The sequence below is a fragment of the Canis lupus genome, chromosome 18, assembly GCF_048164855.1.
Source record: "Canis lupus baileyi chromosome 18, mCanLup2.hap1, whole genome shotgun sequence".
NCBI lineage: Eukaryota > Metazoa > Chordata > Mammalia > Carnivora > Canidae > Canis > Canis lupus.
The window spans coordinates 56,806,200-56,824,903 of record NC_132855.1 but is presented as its reverse complement, the minus strand read 5'-3'; the positions used below and the strand labels follow the sequence as shown (position 1 = coordinate 56,824,903).

The following is an 18,704-nucleotide window of genomic DNA, read 5'->3' as shown; positions in this document are numbered from 1 at the left end:
ACCCCAGAGCGATACCCTCTCTTTACCCGTATTCACTCCAGATGGCTGTCTGGTACCATCCCGGCAGTTACTGAAGGGTGAGCTACTGGAGACACCTGGTGCTGGATGGGAGGAGTCTCTGGGGACTTGGGAAGAGCAGGGAATGTCCCTGTGACCTAGGAAGCCAGCCCATCTAAAAAGTCCATTCTTGAGGTATCACCACCCGACAAGAAACATTTTTTGGGCATAGCATGCCTGATTCTGTCACAAGCAAGCCTGACCATGAGGGTCAGTCAGTGGTCAGGCACTGGGGCTGTCATCACACACAAAGTGCTGAGGGCAGGTGTATTAGGGCACTAGGACAGAATGCAGACCGAAACTCCACTCCTGAGGGAGGCCAGGTTACTCGGCAAGGTAAGTGGTTAGATGTGAGGGGAATGGAAGTCCAGCCTTTCATACTAAGCCAGATCAAGGAAGCAGTAACAGTCACACGGGGGCCACCCAAGGCTTGGGACTGGCTTGGGGACCCAAGGCTTGGGACTGGCCTGGATGAGACTAAGGCTAGTAGTCTTTCCAGGCCCTGGATTCCAGATGTAGAAAAGTAATTGTTCCAACAATTGTTGCAACAAAACTACTCTATAACTCAATGGCTCAGAACGATACAATGCTCATTTTGCTTATGGATCTGATTTGGGCAGAGCTCAGCAGGGAGAGCTCATCTCTGCTCACTCAGCAGAAGCTGGGATCATCTGAGGCCTCACTCGCCTGCTCTCTCACACCTCTGGCAGTGATGCTAGCCACAGGTAGTCACCTTAGCTGCTACCATCAGCTGCAACGCACGGCCTCTCCATGTGACCTGCGTTTCCACTTGGTGTGGTGGCTGGGTTGCATGGGTTGGCATCTTGAGGAAGAGAGAGCCAAGCAGAGGCTATATTGCTTTGGATGAGCTAGCCTCAGAAGTCATATAGCGCCCCTTCCACCTCATTCTATTCGTTGAGGTTGTCACAAAGTCCCAACCAGGGTCAAGGGGAGAAGTAGAGTCTATACCCCCTACTTCTAAACAGGGAGTGACAGAGCCCCAGAAAAAAAGAGCACTTGGGACTGGAAATATTGGAAACATCACTGTGGCTATTTTGGGGAAGTTCAATCTGTCATAGTCCTACCACGAAATCAGGGCTGTGACATTGCTACACATCCTCTCCCAGGCAGATGTGCTATATATAGTCCTGGGGCACACTTCAGCCTGAGAGGAGGTGGGGCCTACAGGTGGCAGAGGGTGAGGCCTGGGTCTGAGGACCCCATCCTAGCTCTGAAAGACTGGGGAAGGGGGAGCAGAGACATGAACTGGAGGAGGATGGGGAGAGTTGACAAGCATTCTTCCCTCTGCCGTTCAGAGCTACTTTAACCATTAACATTCTGGTAGAAGGCTGGCATCTCTTGCAGGGATTTTGCTTATAATTGAATCACTCTCTCAGAACACACAGGCTGTGGAATCATGGAGATGGTACCAATATGAGATGGATAAGGTTCATCACAGCTCCAGATTAACTATAAATTCCTAATGTGTTTAGGTAAGACACATCTCTACCTCTCAGCAGACAAAAAGGCAAAGACAATGATCCGTGAACGAAAGAAACAGAGATGCTGCCCAAGTGAAATGAGCCTTTATATGTCACCTTCCTTACCTTGTGTTTTTGTAGCTGTACCTTCAGACTTCCAGATTGCTGCCTGAGGTTTACTGATGGTTTCTTTCAGGGATCATTAAAAGTGATTTGTGGGCTGGCAAGGCTTGTATTTTCTGTGCTCGGGATTCAGTTTACAGCATGTAACTTGGGAAGGGGTATCTGGAGGACTGCTTTCCCAGCCAGGAAATCTCCTGCTCCAGGAAGTCAAAGAGGGCTTCAACAGTCCATTGGTGGTCGATGATGCAGGGCTTGAGCCAGAGGAAGCAGCTCCCGGGGACTCGGGGTGAGGCAGGGGCGAAGGCACAGGGGGCTGCCGCTTCTCTTCCCTCCTGTCATGCTGCCCCGGTGAATGGGGCCTTGGGAACACAGAGCTTCCAGCAGCTTACATCTGGGGCCCTTGAGAACACAGCTAATGCCCCGTGCAGGAGAGCTCTGCCTCACATGACTAGGCTGCTCAAGAAGCCTTTTGCAAATTTCCCTTTGCTTGCTTCTCAGTGGTCCTCCTGGTCCCCAATTTCTTTTTGGCATGGGTGGGGTGGGGGCTCTATTTACAAGTGAACAGCATCTTTGGACTTTGCAGAAGCATGCACTAAGGAAGTTACCGTGAATGAGGATGTGCGTGTCAGGCATCAAGATGTTCCTTCTTAAGACATTACCCCTTCTCTGGGCCAGCACTTCGTTCTGGGATGTACACATCTAGCTTGCCCACCCTGGGAAAACAGGCTTTCCCACAGACATTCTCCAAGGGCAGAGCCAGGATGCCCACCTGCCCAGCTGTTTTCTCCTTCTCCCCATGCCCCATAATGTTAGTCAGCAAAAATGCTTTGCATAGCACCTACTTAGTCTGCAGACTGTCACTAGTCCTAGCGTTTGTGCACAAGACTTGATATTCGCTAACAAGAAATAAATCCCATTGCACTGTGTGGAAGGGTCCCGGGTCAAGGTCACACCCAGAGAAAGGGTCCAGTGACAAAAAAAGAAAGCAGATCTAATCCATACTGGTCTGAGGGTCAGTTTTCTGTGTCAACATGGTTGGCCTCTAAGTTGGCCAGTTACTCAATGACAGACTAACCGAGATGTTGCTTGGGAGGTATTTTTGTAGATGCGACTAACACCTCAAATCAGTTGACTAGGGGCGCCTGGGTGGCTCAGTCAGTTAAGTGTCTGCCTTTGGCTCAGGTCATGATCCCAGAGTCCTGGGATGAAGCTCCATGTCCATCCGGACTCTCTGCTCAGCAGGTAGCCTGCTTCTCCCTCTCCCTCTGCTTCTGTCTGCCACTCCTCCTGCTTGTGCCCTCTCTCTGTCAAATAAATAAATAATATCTTAAAAAAATAAAATCAGTTGACTAAATAAATGATATTATCCTCGATGATGTGGGTGATAATTTCAACCAAATGGTTGAAAGGCCTTAATTGTAAAACTGAGGTTTTCCCAAGGAGGGAGAAATTCTGCTCAAGACCACAGCATCAGCTTCTGCATCAGGGTGTTCAGCTAGCCGGCTTGCCCTACAGATTTCAGGCTTGCCAGCCCCAAGTAAGCCAATTCCTTGAAATATTTATACCTATGAATCATCTATCAGTCATCTATTAATATCATCTATCTCATTTATCTATCATCATCATCTTCTTCTTCTTCTGTCTATCAAATCTCCTACTATTTCTGTTTCCCTTGAGAACCCTGATTGATACAACTGGCATTTACTGAAAGACAACAAATTGGAGCCAATTCTTTGTCCACAGAAACAGGTGTTGAATTTTCCTGTCTCCCTTGTTCCTGGATCTGAAATCCCTGATATCCTCATGTTCTGCAGCTACCTCCCAGCACCATCCTCCTGCCTCTGCCCCCACCATAGCCTCATCTGCCCAAGGGTGGAGATAGAGAAAAATGAAAAGGGAACTGCCAACTGGACGAGCCACATGTGTATCTTAAGGGGCAAGAGTGAGGCTGCCTTAGCCATTCTTTATTCTATTAAACATTTCCAAACCACTTTTAAATTTAAGTAACTAAAAAACTCTCCTGAAATCTTCATAATGACATATGGAGCTATTTTTATGTTACTCATATAAGTTAGATTAAGTAGATGTTATCCCTTTTAAAAGAAAAGAAAACAAAAATTTAGAGAAATTAAAAGTTAGGTCCAGATCCCACTCTACATATTGATTTACTGATCACAAAGTTGGTGTTAGAACCTAAGAATTCTGACTCCACTGCATAACGATGCCAGGGATTTATAAACGATATGCGTTTGCTTCACATTAATGAGCCGTTTAATTAACACACATCAAAGACTAGGGACTCCAGATGGGCTGAATAAAAAGTTAAGTGGGACACAATCCCCACTTTTGGGTACAAGGGAGGAGAAGGGTGCTGTGATACAGATGGGTGCCCCTGGTTTCTCACCACACTCAGGATAAGGGCAGTTTGTGCAGGGGCCTTCCTTGGATGAGATCTCCTGCCTACCTTCCTAGCCTTCCTTGTGGAATGTGATTGGCACAGCCTGACCCAGATCTAGTGGCTGTGATGTGTCAGGAATCCCATATATGAACTCCTACCCTCTAATGCAAGGTCTGCAATGCAGAGTGGCCAGAGGTAGTATGTTCCTACAGAAGCACACACAGGATGTCTCTGCGGTCAGGAGAATTGCTCTGTGTGTCCCCAAGGGGGAGGAAACCAGCCTTGGAAGGAAGTGCAAGGCTACCTCAGGGTGGACTAGGAAAGAGAACTTCCAAACTGCTTTGAACATCAGGGACTCTCCCCACCCAGAACCGTGCTGTCCTTGCTTCTCTCCCTATTAGTTTTGTAATTAATCAAAAGATAATTAAAAGCAGAGAAAATGGTTTTCAAAAGAAATGAGGAGGGGATAAAAAGCAGGATTCTATAAGGCAAAAAATAGTTTGAAGAAAGAAATGAGACTCAAATGTGATAACAGCAATTATTAAAAAGTTGGGAACACATTTGAGAGATGGACAATTAAAAATAGATACAAAACAATTTAAAGTTAAAAAATCATAATTAATAGCATTAAACAAAATCAGGATTAACATTATAAGGCAAGATTATCATTAATTATACTTTTTAAAGATTAACAAGCAGAGATAAATAGCATTAAGTTAAAAACAATAATTAGTTAAAATAACATTTTAGAAATGATGGGTGTACCAATAGGAAAATGGACTAAGGACATGAATTCACACATGAAAGAATCCAAATGACAATATGCATATGCAAAAACGTTCAACCTCACTAGTCACAAAATAAATGTAAATTAAAACCATGAGCTATTGATTTTTTTTTTATTTATCAAGTTGGTAACGGCTTGAAAAAAAAGATGCTATTCAGTGTAGTCAAGGATACAGAAAACAACCACTTGATGGCTGACAGGTGGAACTGTGAATTGTTTCAGATACAGAGGTTGGCAAGACACACAAGAACTCTGAAAATATACATACTTTTTTCCTTTCAATTTTTTATTGTGGTAAAATACATGTAAACTTTATCTTAATCATTTTTAAGTGTACAGTCCAGTGGCTGTAATTAGAGACATTCATATCATTGTATAACCATCACCTCTATCCATCTCCAGAACTCTTAATCCTGTAAAACTGAAACTCCATATCCATTAAATAATAACTCACGACTTCCTCCCCAACTGCTGTTCCACTTCTTGTCTCTGTGGGTTTGACTATTCTGGAAACCTCCTATAAGTGGAATCATAGTTATTTGTTTCAATATACATACTCTTTTGCCAATGTTTCAATATGCTAGGGTTTCATCCTAGAGAGATAATCACAAATCTCACAATGAGCTATAAGAATCTTTGTCAAGACATTGTTAACACTTTTTTAAAATTAGCAAGGGGTGGGAGGGTTCCTGGGTGGCTTAGTTCGTCGAGTATCTGACTCTTGATTTTGGCTCAAGTCATGATCTCATGAATCATGAGATTGAGCCCCATGTTGGGCTCTGTGCACAGTGGGGAGTCTGCTTGGGATTCTCTCCCTCTGCGCTCCCCCGTCCCTGCCCCTCTGGAGCTCTCTCCCTTCCTCCTTCTCTCTCTCTCTTTCTCTAAAGTACATAAAATAAATAAATCTTTAAAATTACGGAGGGAAAGTCCCTTTGGCCTGAGAGTAGGAAATTTGATAAATAAAGATGTATTACAAAAAGAAATACTACACAATCACTAAAAACATTGTAATAAAAGAATATTTAATGACATGCAAATGAGGTTCTCAATATATTAAGAATAACTGCAGCATGCTAAAAGAGCAGTGCCTACTATATGATCCCGCTGGTTCTGGAGAAAAAAATGTGCATGTATTTTTTACTGTAGTAGCACTAGTAATTTATGGGTAATGGGCATTTGTCAGTGATTTAATTTCCAATTCATTGTTTATCTACTTTACTACAGTAAAATCATGTTATTTTTTTTAAAATTTTTATTTATTTATGATAGTCACACAGAGAGAGAGAGAGAGAGAGAGAGAGAGAGAGAGGCAGAGACACAGGCAGAGGGAGAAGCAGGCTCCATGCACCGGGAGCCTGACGTGGGATTCGATCCCGGGTCTCCAGGATCGTGCCCTGAGCCAAAGGCAGGCACTAAACCGCTGCGCCACCCAGGGATCCCAAAATCATGTTATTTTTAATAAGTAAAAGTAACTCAAGGAAGATTGAGGAAAATAAGATAAGAGGTTAAAAGTAAGAATTCTAAATTAAGAATTTAAAAATAGAGTCTAAGTAATCTAAATATCTGAAACATATCAACAAAGTACAATATTAAGGGCTTGGAATTATAATTAATAAGATATTTTAAATCAGGCAGAATAAAATTAACTGCACCAGAATAACAGGAAGTCACCATTTACTGAACTCTCAGTGGCACTGTTTGTGTGAGGTGCTTTAAATATATTTAAATACATTAAAAGGGGGTAATAGGGTAAAACATTCCTTTATTTAAATGAATCAACAGATAATAGAAGAACAAAATAGAGACATCTGAGAAGGGCAAGCTTCAGTCCTTCGGGCAGAATCTGGCTGGGACATCCTTTCCTCCTTGAGAAGCTCCTTCCTTACAACCTAGTCTTGGGAGCAAAATGACTCTTCCTTTCTGCGAGGCAGCAGGTGTCAAAAAACAATACATTCAGATGGTTTCTCAGGTTCCAACCTCCTCTACATAGTTTCTGTCCCTGGTCAGGGCTCCAAGAGATCCACCCAATCCTTGATCCAGTCCCCATCTTCTATCCTAGTGACCAAAAGGACCAAGCAACTCTGTGCCACCCTGAAACTTGGGGGAATTAATGTAACTTGATACGCAGAACATCTTTGGTAATTTATGGATTGGTGTGGTTTTTGTGGTAACTTATAGAAGACAAGGCTCAGATTTGCTCACTCACATAATTTAAAAGTCTAGGAAGACCTCTGGCTTCAGGTAAGACCTCTGGTTTCAGGTAGGACTCTGGCTCTGTTCTTTCTGGGTTAACTCCATTTTAGGGCAGCTCTCTTTTGGGATCAACAAGGGACACACTCGTTCCCATACAGTGGCATTCCAGTAGCTTCCCTAGAAGGACATTTTTTCCTCCTAGAATCACCAGAGGATCTGCTGACAGGCTTAAGCCAGTGAGGAGCTTTATTCCCACCCCTCCCTGGAGCTGAGGGTGGACATTCTCATTCAAAACTGATGGCTGGGAATGGAAATGAGGGTGTTCATGAAGAGAAAACCAGCCTCTTAATGGCAAGAGAGAAGAGAGGCAAATGTCAGGGAAGAACCACTAAATGTCCATCCCAGCAATTCTTGGATTTTAGGAATATGGGGATGATTTTATTGTGTAGGTGATTTTGAACTGGCGTTTTAAGGAAGCTTATGATCTGGAGAGTCTTTCTAGATTGAATTCACAGTATGCTGCGTGGTCCAGTGTTCCAAAAAGTACTGGACTACTTAGAAATGGGGCAAAGTTGAGTGAGACGGTAACCACAGGAAGATGGAGAGAATGGCCAGGATCAATCCTGCCTGACTGGTAACCAAGAGACAGAGTGCAGACACATTTTATTTAGAAGTACTTACTCTGGTTCTACGATCCTGGATGCAGCACAACCAACCCATGTGGATTGCACCCCAAGTGCATTTCAATAGCTTGATGTATAACAACCAACTTGAGGAAAAAATAAAAGAGCTCTGATTTGTAGTGTTTGCCTTCCATTGTGCAAATACTTCGAAATACTCCCACCCCAGTCAAAATCAAGCTACTGAGGTATTATCGCTAAATATAGAGTTAGGATATCCCTGAATGTAGAATAGCTCTCATGAGTCAGCGGGATCTCACTCCAGCACATCACTGCTTTAAATTCCTCTATTTGGGACTGCCTGGGACATATCTGTTCTACTGTGTTTCCTCTTTTTTCCCGCATTATCCCCATTTCCCCCCCTGATTTTCTCAGTTTCACTGTTGAAGACTATAATAGATTCTGAATGCTCTTGTTAATTATGAAGCATTCTGGATCTCCGCTTTCCTATAAAGGATTCACTCATCCCCTAAGACATATTCTATCAAACAAATCTTTCTCTCTCTAAATTTACTTTCAAAAATTTACTTACGTCTTACATGAGTCTAGTGCAAAAATCGTAAGCATCCATCTCAGTGAATTTTTAGAAATCTAGACACCCACTCTGCACACTATAAAACATTTCCAGCCCTGTCCCAGTCAACCCCACTCAAAAAGGTAACACACACTCTGCTATCTATCACCGTAGATCAATCTTGCCTATTCTTGAACCACCATGTGAGTGGCCTCAGGCAGTACATACTCTTCTGCCTCTGGCTTCTTTTGCTCAGTATCATGTCGATGATATTCAGCAATGTTGTTGAATGTAGCAACAATTTATTCTTCTTCAAGGTAGTATAGCATTCCATTGTGCAAATACACTGCAATTTATTTCTCCATTCTCAAGTTGATGGACATTTGGGGCTCTTGTGAATAAAGCTGCAGTGAATATTTCTGTAGGTGTCTTGTGGTAAGCGTTCATTTCCGTTGCATATATTCACAGGAGTGGAAATGCTGGGTCATTAGCTAGTGAATGATTAGCAAATGAAATGATGAAGCCTCCCATATTCCCATGGGGAAAGTATACTGGTTCATGCCAGGCCCAAGCCGCTTCTGCGCTGGATGAGCTGTTGCCACCTCAGAGTTGTGCACTGGCCTTCCCTACTTCTGCTTGATAATCGCATGTGCCATGGTTCCAGTGTCCACTGCAATATCTCAGATGGGGCTTCAGAGCTCTGGCATATGGGGCTCACAAGGGCAGTTTCTCATGATAGAGCAGCATGAGGTGCTGGTAAAGTACATGATTAAATTACTGGAGATCAGGGTGCCCGGGTGGCTGAGTGGGTTAAGCGTCTGCCTTCGGTTCAGGTCGTGATCTCAGGGTCCTGGGGTCAGGGTCCCTGCTCATGGGAGAGTCTGCTTCTCCTTCTGACACTCCCCCTCCACTTGTTCTCTCTCTCTCTCTCTCTTAGCTACAGTCTTTTAAAACAATTAAAAAAAAACCCAAATTATAAAATATTGAAAAAAAATAAAATCCTGGAGATCTGGGATTTCCCCAGGCTCTGATGAAATGAGCTGTGTGGTACTGGGCAACTCACAGCCTTTCTGGTTGTCAGATCCTTCATCTATGAAATGAAGAGAAGATTAAATAGTTGCCAAGGTCACCTCCACATGGCAGTCCCATGATTCCTAATAAGAGTTGTATCATCCAGATTCTTGTACTAGAATGAGGGTTGGGATACACTAGGGCTTTGGAACATGTGAGTTAAAGAGCATTTCAGGGGGGTTGAGACGTGCACAAAGTGGCCTCCTTGGTGTTTCTGTGAGCTGGAGCTAAAGTGGAACCAAACAGGGCAACACATTTAGGTGACGACCAGTTATGTGGAATGCATACTTTGGGACACTTCTATACTATTAGCATCAATAAACAGGCATTTCTCTGCCTGTTCAACACTGTAGAAGAAGTGCTCATGTAACCTTGATGCATTTGAAGCATTTGTTATTTGGAAGTAAAGAGGCTAACAGCCTGTGTGTCAGAAATCTCTCAAGATCCATGACAGGTAGATATTGTTAAAGGGTTAGGAGAATGTCCCTGTGCTCTCAAATAAAAATGGTTTGAAAATTCATCAAGGCCAGAGGAGCCATTCAGGAGAGATGACAGATGGAATGTTTGTGCCTGTTTGAGGATCAGAGGAGAAATAAGCCTCTTCTGACCTGGGCTCTATTTGTCAGAGATGATCACTCCAATCAGACACAGAGGAAATCCAAGGACCCTGAGACCCTTGCAGGACTTGAGGGTGGCTGAGACAGGACAGGCTGGGTGGGCCTCTCATTCTCTGGGCAGACTTTCTGCTAGACTCTGGTTTCCCTCCTTCTATGCCCTGATACCAACCCTCTGTATTTCAGCCACTACATTTTGATGAATGTAGGATGAGGAGGAAAGAAATGAGGTGTCAGGGGGAAAAAACATAAAAATAAAAAAATACATCAGAAGAATGTCTAGCAAATGGCCTTTTAGAAACCGGCTATACATTTGCTGAGGCTTTACTCTACGATAATCTTTATGCTAGAGGTACCAGGAAATCTTCTTGGTGAATTGCCAAGTTATGACCCATGTGTAAAATCTATTTTAGCTAGGTGGTGTTAAGCGATGCTTGTTAAGTAGAATGGTCACCAGAGTCCATCCTGTGATGACAATGGAGCACAGGGTATGCAATTTATTGTGAATGAGAAATTAGTAGCAAAGGCGACTATTAAGTGGAAGTCAAAGATAGATGGAGCAGTGTCTGAGACATGGGAGCACACTGCCTCATGATTTTACGAGATGCGTGGGCAGTGTAGGGGGCAGTTTTCCATGAATGGTGTTGGGATACATCGTGCTATTTGTGCGTTGCTGTGGACACAGAGAGAGATTGTCATACTGAACTTGTGAATGAATGCCTTGTAATTATTGCTGACTTATCTCATGCTATTTTGGGTTTCTAATCTATTCGAATATGCTGCCCAAAATTCTTATACTCAAAATATGTCACATAAGTACACTCGTGAGTGCACACACACACACACACACAACTACCATTTTAGGGCTTCATTGTTTGTTTTTTAAAGATTTTGTTTCTTTATTCATGAGAGAGAATAAGAGAGAGAGAGAGGCAGAGACACAGGCAGAGGGAGAAGCAGGCTCCATGCAGGGAGCCGGATGTGGGACTCAATCCTGGGACTCCAGGATCATGTCTTGGGCTGAAGGCAGGCGCTAAACCGCTAAGCCACCCAGGGATCCTAGATTTTATTTATTTATTCATGAGAGACACAGAGACAGGCAGAGGCATATGCAGAGGGAGAAGGAGGCTTCCTGCAGGGTGAGCCTGATACAGAACTCGATCCCAGGATCCTGGGATCATGACCTGAGCCAAAGGCAGACGCTCAACCGCTGAGCCACCCAGGCATCCCAGCTTCATTGTTTTTATATGATTCTCTAGACAATGATTGGCAGGGAAAGCTTTAAGGCTGATGTCCTGCTCTGGCTTGTTGAATACTTCTTAGTCCATCTTTTCAGACTGTTTTTAAATTGATTGTCTGCACCACATAAGAAGCACTTTTCAGGGATTTTAATTGGTTTGCTATAACTATGGCAACTATATGTCCTAGATTTTCTAGGATGATCCTGATTTCAAGGACTGATTTAATTGTCTCTATAAGTACACAAATAATAGTCAGAGCATGTGCTCCAATTTTTAGCTCGGAAAACATGATCATTGTATCTACCTTCTTTCTCAGCACAGGTCATAGCATCTGAGTGCTGGCCTGTGCAGCTGAAATGCTACTCAGAAATGCTGGGGAAAGGCTATGAGGAAAGCAGAGTCATTAGCGTTTCTGGTTGGGGACCAAGAACAGGTCTCTCTCCTTCCCAAGACCCCATCAAGCCAGATCACGTTCTTTCTCTTTTTACCTTCCTTTGCACACGCTTCTTTCTACACCCCCAAGCAGTGTATCAGGGACAGTCAAGCGATGTGTGAAGGCAAGTGGTAGAGGAGGTATCACCAGGATTTTGCTGCTGTGGCTTTTCGTTTAAAGTTGGAATTGAAAAATCAGAGTGTGTAGTGCAAACCTTCTTCCTAACTCAAGACTACTGGAGTTTTGTTTGAGTGATTTGGGAGTCTAGGTGTATTTTTGCTCCCCTCCACCCCCGCCAACACCACCCAGGTGATAGGGGAATTATAGATGATTGGAATCTTGACAGCAAAAGCATTTGTTTCTTTGTTTGCTTTCTTTATTTGCAGCATTAATTCCAAATGTTTGACCTGGTGGGAAAGTAAGAGGCTGCTCAGGATGAAGGAGTTGGAAGGTGATATTGCTTGATGGCCAAGCGAATAGTTATGAAGAATTAAAGTACTGTTCAGTTTTCTGCTCTGCATCAGTATAAATGGTTGCTGGGCTCATGTGTGAAGACTGAAGAAAATATTTCTTTTTTTTAAAATTTTATTTATTTATTCATGAGAATACACACACAGAGAGAGAGGCAGAGACACAGGCAGAGGGAGAAGCAGGCTCCATGCAGGGAGCCCGACATGGGACTCGATCCAGGGTCTCCAGGATCACACCCTGGGCTGCAGGCGGCACTAAACTGCTGAGCCACCGGGGCTGCCCTGAAGAAAATATTTCATTGTAATATTGTTATAGATGTTTAGGTAGGCCTTGTGTGATAGTAAGGATTCTTTGGTAAGGCTGTCTGTTCCCCAGAACCTAAGAAACATGGAGTAGCTGGCCTTTAGGAAGACTAGGGGCCTTGAAAGATTCAGCCCCTGTAAAACTCACAATTTGAAGGCCTTTCTGAACCTAGGGAACTCTGGAAGCTTCTGGAGTTGTGGGTCTCCCCCCCTCATGCTATTTGTAGGACTAAGCTTTTTCTGGAAGGTCTCATTTATTCTAGTCCCTCTTTTGATTGGCTTGTTTTTCAGTACCTTGAAGCTTCTCCGTTTCTTTTTTTTACCCTTCCTTTTTCTTTAAAAAGCCTATTTTAGACTTTATTGAATGATAAATACATTTCTATCATCTTTGATAGCTATAAATTCTTTTTTTACAGTATAGTTCAAATTTTATTACATTTATATCTTCAGACAGAAATAAATAACAATTTTTTACAGTAGTTATCGCTAATGTGGAATTGTGCATTTAAAAAAAAATTTACTGTTAATATCTTCCTTTTTTTACCTTTTTTCTTTTTATAATTTTTAGTAAGTAAAAAAGAAAAATGAAAATATAGCCTTTAGGAGATTAGATACATTTAAACACTCCAGAACCCACACCCCAAAGTTGAAAACACATATTTTACCTACTCTAAAAGTTTGTGTTCTGCCGGTCATTCTTTACTTAAGTTAAAAATGATAAATAATTTAAATTACTAGTAAATGGCAAACAAAATTGCACAGGAGACAGTTTCTTATGTTTGGGTTTCATTGGGTCTAAGTTTAAGAGGTTGTATTTATTCCTTTTTATTTATTTAAAATTAAGATACAGTGCAATATTGGTTTCAGGAGTAGAATCCAGTGATTCATTACTTACATGCAACACCCAGTGCTCATCACAAGTGCCCTCTGAATACCCATCCTCCATCTAGCCCATCCCCCATCCCCTCTCTCCCTCCATCACCTCTTGGTTTGTTCTATGTCTTCAAGAGTCTCTTTTGGCTTGTTTCCCTCTCTCCTTTTTTTTTCTTTTCCCCCTTCCATATGTTCATCTGTTTTGTTTCTTAAATTCCATATGAGTGAGATCATTTATTTGTCTTTCTCTGACTTACTTCACTTAGTATAATACACTATAGCTCCATCCATGTTGTTGCAAATGGCAAGACTTCATTGTTTTTGATGGCTGAGTAATATTCCATTGTCTACGTGTACCACATCTTCTCTATCCATTTCCCAGTTGATGGACATTTGGGCTCTCTTTCTGTATTTTGGTTATCGTATAATGCTGCTGTAAACATTGGGATTCAAGAACCCCTTCAAATCTGTATTTTTATATCCTTTGGGTAAATACCTCATAATACAATTGCTGGGGTGTAGGGTAGCTGTGTTTTTAACCCTATGTTTTTGAGGAAACTCCATACTGTTCTCCATAGTGGCTGCACCTGTTTGCATTCCCACCAACAGTGCAAGAGGGTTCCCCTTTCTCTGCATCCTTGCCAAGACCTGCTGTTTCTTGTGTTGTTAATTAGGTAGCTATACATTCTTTACTGATATGCAGCTTACATATTTTAAAGTTCATCCATTTGGAGTACACAGTTCAATGAGAGTATATGTAAAGAGTTCTGCAAACATCACCATCACCTAATTTTAGAACATTTTTATCACCTGCCCCTAAAGAAACCTTGTTCCAACCAGAAGTCACTTTCCTTACCCCCTCGTTGTCCCTGGCAAGCCTAATCCGCTTTTTTTTTTTTTCCCATATAAATTTGCTTGTTCTGGATATTTCATTGAAATGGAGTAATACAAGAAGTGGTCTTCTATGTCTGAGTTCTTTCACTTGGCGTAATGTTCTTGAGGTTCATCCATATTATAACATGTATCAGTATTTCATTCCTTTTTATTGTTGAATAATATTCCATTGCCTGGATATGCTACCTTTTGTTTATCCATTTGTAAGTTCATGAGTATTTGAGTTGTTTTTGCTGCTTATATTATAAATGAAATTGTCTTCTTAATTTCATTCTGGGTGTGTTAATTGCTATTATATAGAAATACAATTGATTTTAGTAAGTTGATCTTGTATCCTGCAACCTTGCTGGATTTTTAAAATTAGCTCTAATCATTTTTTAGTGGATTTCTTGGGATTTTTGTATTTATAAGGTCGTGCCATCCAAGAATATAGTTTTCCTTTTTGTCCAATCCAGATACCTTATATTCTTACAGTTTCTGCTCCGACCTCTCTTTAGTTTACCATGATGACATCTCTGACTCAGTATCAAAACTTCTCTCTTTGCTATCTTTTTGTATGCTCTGAATTTTCAAGTTTAAATTTGAGAGAGCAATAGAGAGATAGAGAAAAGGTGTATAGAATCTGAGTGGCTCAAGTGTTAGCTATTATTTTTGGTTAGGTAAAACTTTGCATTCTAGTTCATAGGTCTCTGGCTAATTGATAATGCTTTTGGATTAGATGATCACCAATAAGCTGTGGCCAGAGAAAAAGGGAGACCACAAGTCCTAGGTAGCTCAAGACATTTTCTTTAGAAGGGACTGTAGGCATGCTTGGCCTTGAAATTGATACAGGTAGGTCACTATTGTTATAGTAGGCATTTTTCCAAGAAAAAGATGTATTTTTTTTTTTCAATTCAAGGTTTTTGTTTTGTTTTGTTTTTGGTTTTCTTTCTTTCTCCTCTTTCTTTCTTTCTTTCTTTCTCTTTCTTTCTTTCTTTCTTTCTTTCTTCTTTTCGGTAATGTTGTTTGGAATGGATTATTAATTCTAAAGGTTTTTTTTTTAGGATTTTATTTATTTATTCATGAGAGACACACAGAGAGAGGCAGAGACACAGGCAGAAGGAGAAGCAGGCTCCATGCAGGGAGCCGCATGTGGAACTCGATCCCGGGACTCCTGAGTTCACGCCCTGAGCCAAAGGCAGACAGATGCTCAACTGCTGAGCTATCCAGGCATTCCATCATAACTGTATTCAATATAATTAGTGATTCCTTCATATCTCTACTTTCTCCTTAAACTCTTGTAATTAGTTATTTTGGTAATAATTAATTGAGCATCTGTTTTATGTAGAACCTCCAGTTTGCTCTATGTATTGGGGTAATAAGCGAGGAGGGTACATATAGGGAGGGAATGTGCCCAAGAAAGACATAATCTTTGGGATTTTTAGTTCCCTGTAAAAGAAAGGTTTAAATATATTATACAATTTGAGAATAAGAACAAAATAACATAATACAATTTGGAAACATATATATTAAAAATAACAAAATTATGAATGGAATAAATTCATTACTCTACTGCTGACCAGGGACACAGAGATGAAAGACACAGTGTTGGCTCTAAAGATTCCTCCAGTAATGAATAGCCGGTTTAAGGGGTGACTGGGTGGCTCCGTTCGAGGAACATGCGGCCCTTGATTTAGGGGTCATGAGTTCCAACCCCATGCTTGCTGTCGAGATTATTTAAATAAAACTTAAAAAAAAATCATTACAAGTTTTCTGAATGCCTTTGTAATAGGAGGATGCCATGCTGTGTCGTGGTTGGTTGCTTTTAATGTTGACAGGGATTCAAGAATGGCACCATCATTAGCCTCATTTCTAAATCTGCCTCTGTAAGACTATAGTCATTTGACTGGAGTTACAGGTCACAGGGTACGTAGCAGATATCGATTTGATTTTTTTTTTAATAGGCTCCATGCCTAGCATGTAGCCCAAGGTCGGACTCAAACTCAGTATCTCGAGCTCAAGAGCCAGATCCTTCACGGACCAAGCCACTGGGGTACCCCGGTAAGAATTCTAAATGTGTGTATGTCACTTAAAAGTTATTTACTGGTCTTGCAGAGGCGAAGTTCTGAACTAGAAACCTTCCAGAATAAATGATCTCAGCTTCGTCTGCTGTGGTTCTGATTCCTCCCCCAACGCCCGCCGCTCGTGGTAGCGGCTGCGCTTTCCTCCGCCTCGTCGCATCCCGGCCTAAGCAGTTGCGGCAACGGACGGGGAAGGAGGCGCGGGGGCGCTTTGCGGTCTGTGTCCGCGCCTGCGGACCTGAACGCCACAGTAGTTAGAACTTCATCTCACGAAAGTCAACAGAACGGTGCGTGGTACACGGTCCTCCTGAGTACGGCCACAGGGCGAGTTTCTGGATTTTTATTGTTTTTGTGGCTCAGGCTAAAATGAATGTTACATTTTGCCTCATGTTTCTAGTGTTAGGAATCTAGGAATGGCTCCGTTAGGACAGAGCATCTCCCTGGGCAGACCGCGAGTTCCCTGAGGACAGACTTTGTACGCCCCACGTCCCCGACCCACGTCTCTGGAGCCACACGTCCAAAACGTAGGTTTCGTTAGAGGGACGGACTTCCTTCCAAGTCGCCCGCCTACAAAGCGCGCGCACAATCCAGACTACATCTCCCAGGATGCCGCGCGCCCCTCGCGCTCCGGGTCCGAGGCAAGAAGGTCCCAGCCGCTACCGCGCCGGACGGGAGACTACAATTCCCAGTACACCCGGGGGCTGCGGAAGCCGGGTCAGACAGCACCTGTTGCCATAGCCTCCGGGGCCGGTCCAACCAATCCGGGCGCCCCCGCCGAATAGAGGCGGGCCGTTCGTGCCTCCGACCAATCGGAGGCACGCTTGTTGCGGCGCGTGACCGGAGGAGGCGGGAGCCGAGGACCGGCGCCTTCTCCTTGCTTGTTGGGGTCGTGGCCTTGCTCCCGCCGCGCGAGGAAGGCGTCGGCCGGTGCGTCCCCGCGCGTGTGTGCGCGTGGGGCCTGAACTCCTCGTGCGCCCGGGCCAGGTCTGTGCGGGGGCAGAAGCAGGAGCCATGGGCGGGGCCGCCAGCACCCGCCGGGTCACCTTCGAGGCGGACGAGAACGAGAACATCACCGTGGTGAAGGGCATCCGGGTGAGTGACCGCGGGCGGGCGGAGGGCCGGCGCCCGGCCCGGACCCCACACTCGGGCCTGCCCGGGACGGCTCAGCCGGGGTCCCCCCGCCCGGGCCCCCAGTGCTGTCCGGCCCGAAGCCGAGCTGCCTGCCTGCAAGGAAGCCTGAAGTTTCAAGACTCGGGACGTCCATCCAGAGGGACCCCCTGGCCCCGTGCCAGGCGCTGAGCTGGGCGCTGGGGCGGGTGGGGGCAGCGCCACGCGGAAGCCGACTGCCCCGCGCGCGGCTCCAGTCCGGGCTTGGCCGAGGTGCCCACGAGCCGGGGGGCTTTATCCGAAGCCCCGGCCTTGCCTTCTGTGAAGTGGGGCTTGTCTGAACTCCTCCTGGGTTCAGGATCGCGACCTCATTTTGCGCCGGCCCCCGTTACCCTTCTCGGTGCGTTGGCGCTTCGCGGAAAGCCCGCTCTCCTCTCCTTAGCGCCCCGGTCTCGTGCCCCTGGTTGCCGCACACGCACATGCACACGCACACGCACACGCACACGCCGCAGACTTGGGGCCTGCCCGGGTGCCTTCCAGCTCTGGGCTTTCGCTTGACGCCTCCTCTTTGCCTCCTCTGTGGACGAGGCCCGGTTGCTCCAGGACAGGCGCCTGCCAGGCAGCCGGACTAGCCTGAGCTAGGGTTGCAGTGTTGGGAGACCGCCGCGCCGGTGGGGTCCGGTGAGTCCCCAGCCGCACGTCGCCGGGAAAGCCTTAACGCCCCCCGCGGGTGCTCGGCGAGCAAGCGGAACACTTGGTTTCCCCCCGGGGTGTCGGTACACCGGCCCTACCTGCACTGAACGCTCTTCGCTGCACCTGAACCGGGAGCCTCTCAGTGTTGAGAGTATTGCTCGAACCTGGTCAATGAAGCAGTTTCACTTCTGGAAGTTCCATTATCATTTGTTAAGTTTTCCTTCCTTGTTATCACACAACCCGCATAAGGGAATGAAATGTGTGAATTGTGTTTAGTTCTGTTACCAGGAAATAAAACTTCTTAAATACTTAAAATGTTTAAGAACTTTTACTCTGAAACTGTTACCGTGAGAAGAATTTATTAAAGCTTTCTCTATAGAAGCTCAAACTGTTGACCTCAGTTTTTGGTCTGTGACCACCATTCCTTGATATCAGTTAATGACAGTACCACGTTTTGTAACAGAATGTCTGAGGCTGCATGGCATTGTTGTGGTTTAGTTTGTACTCCTTGGAGTAAAATAAAAACTACTATAAACTGCGTTTTATGCAGAGATTTGTTTAACCTTGCCTTAGGCTCTGACTTTTCCATACCTAAGGGTGAAAATGAAAAGTAAGGGAGAGCAAAGCAAATTCTGGGTGAGAAGTCACTGGCTAGAACAATAGTTAAATCCATGTTCTCACGCCCTGCTATAGACAGACACAGTGATGAGAG

The 18,704-nt window shown here is 44.2% G+C and overlaps 1 protein-coding gene across 2 annotated transcripts in view; it reads left to right on the top strand.

Moving 5' to 3' along the window:
- Positions 1-17,016: 17,016 nt before the first annotated feature.
- CHCHD3 (coiled-coil-helix-coiled-coil-helix domain containing 3) overlaps positions 17,017-18,704 on the top strand; it is a 277,973-nt gene continuing 276,285 nt past the window's right edge. The window contains exon 1 of one of the 2 annotated variants that reach the window (XM_072784616.1): positions 17,017-17,284. In XM_072784616.1, the coding sequence (XP_072640717.1) occupies positions 17,204-17,284 (81 nt within the window). In that variant the 5' untranslated portion in view covers positions 17,017-17,203. The remainder of the gene's footprint in view (positions 17,285-18,704) is intronic. The other variant, XM_072784615.1, reaches the window with a different exon arrangement.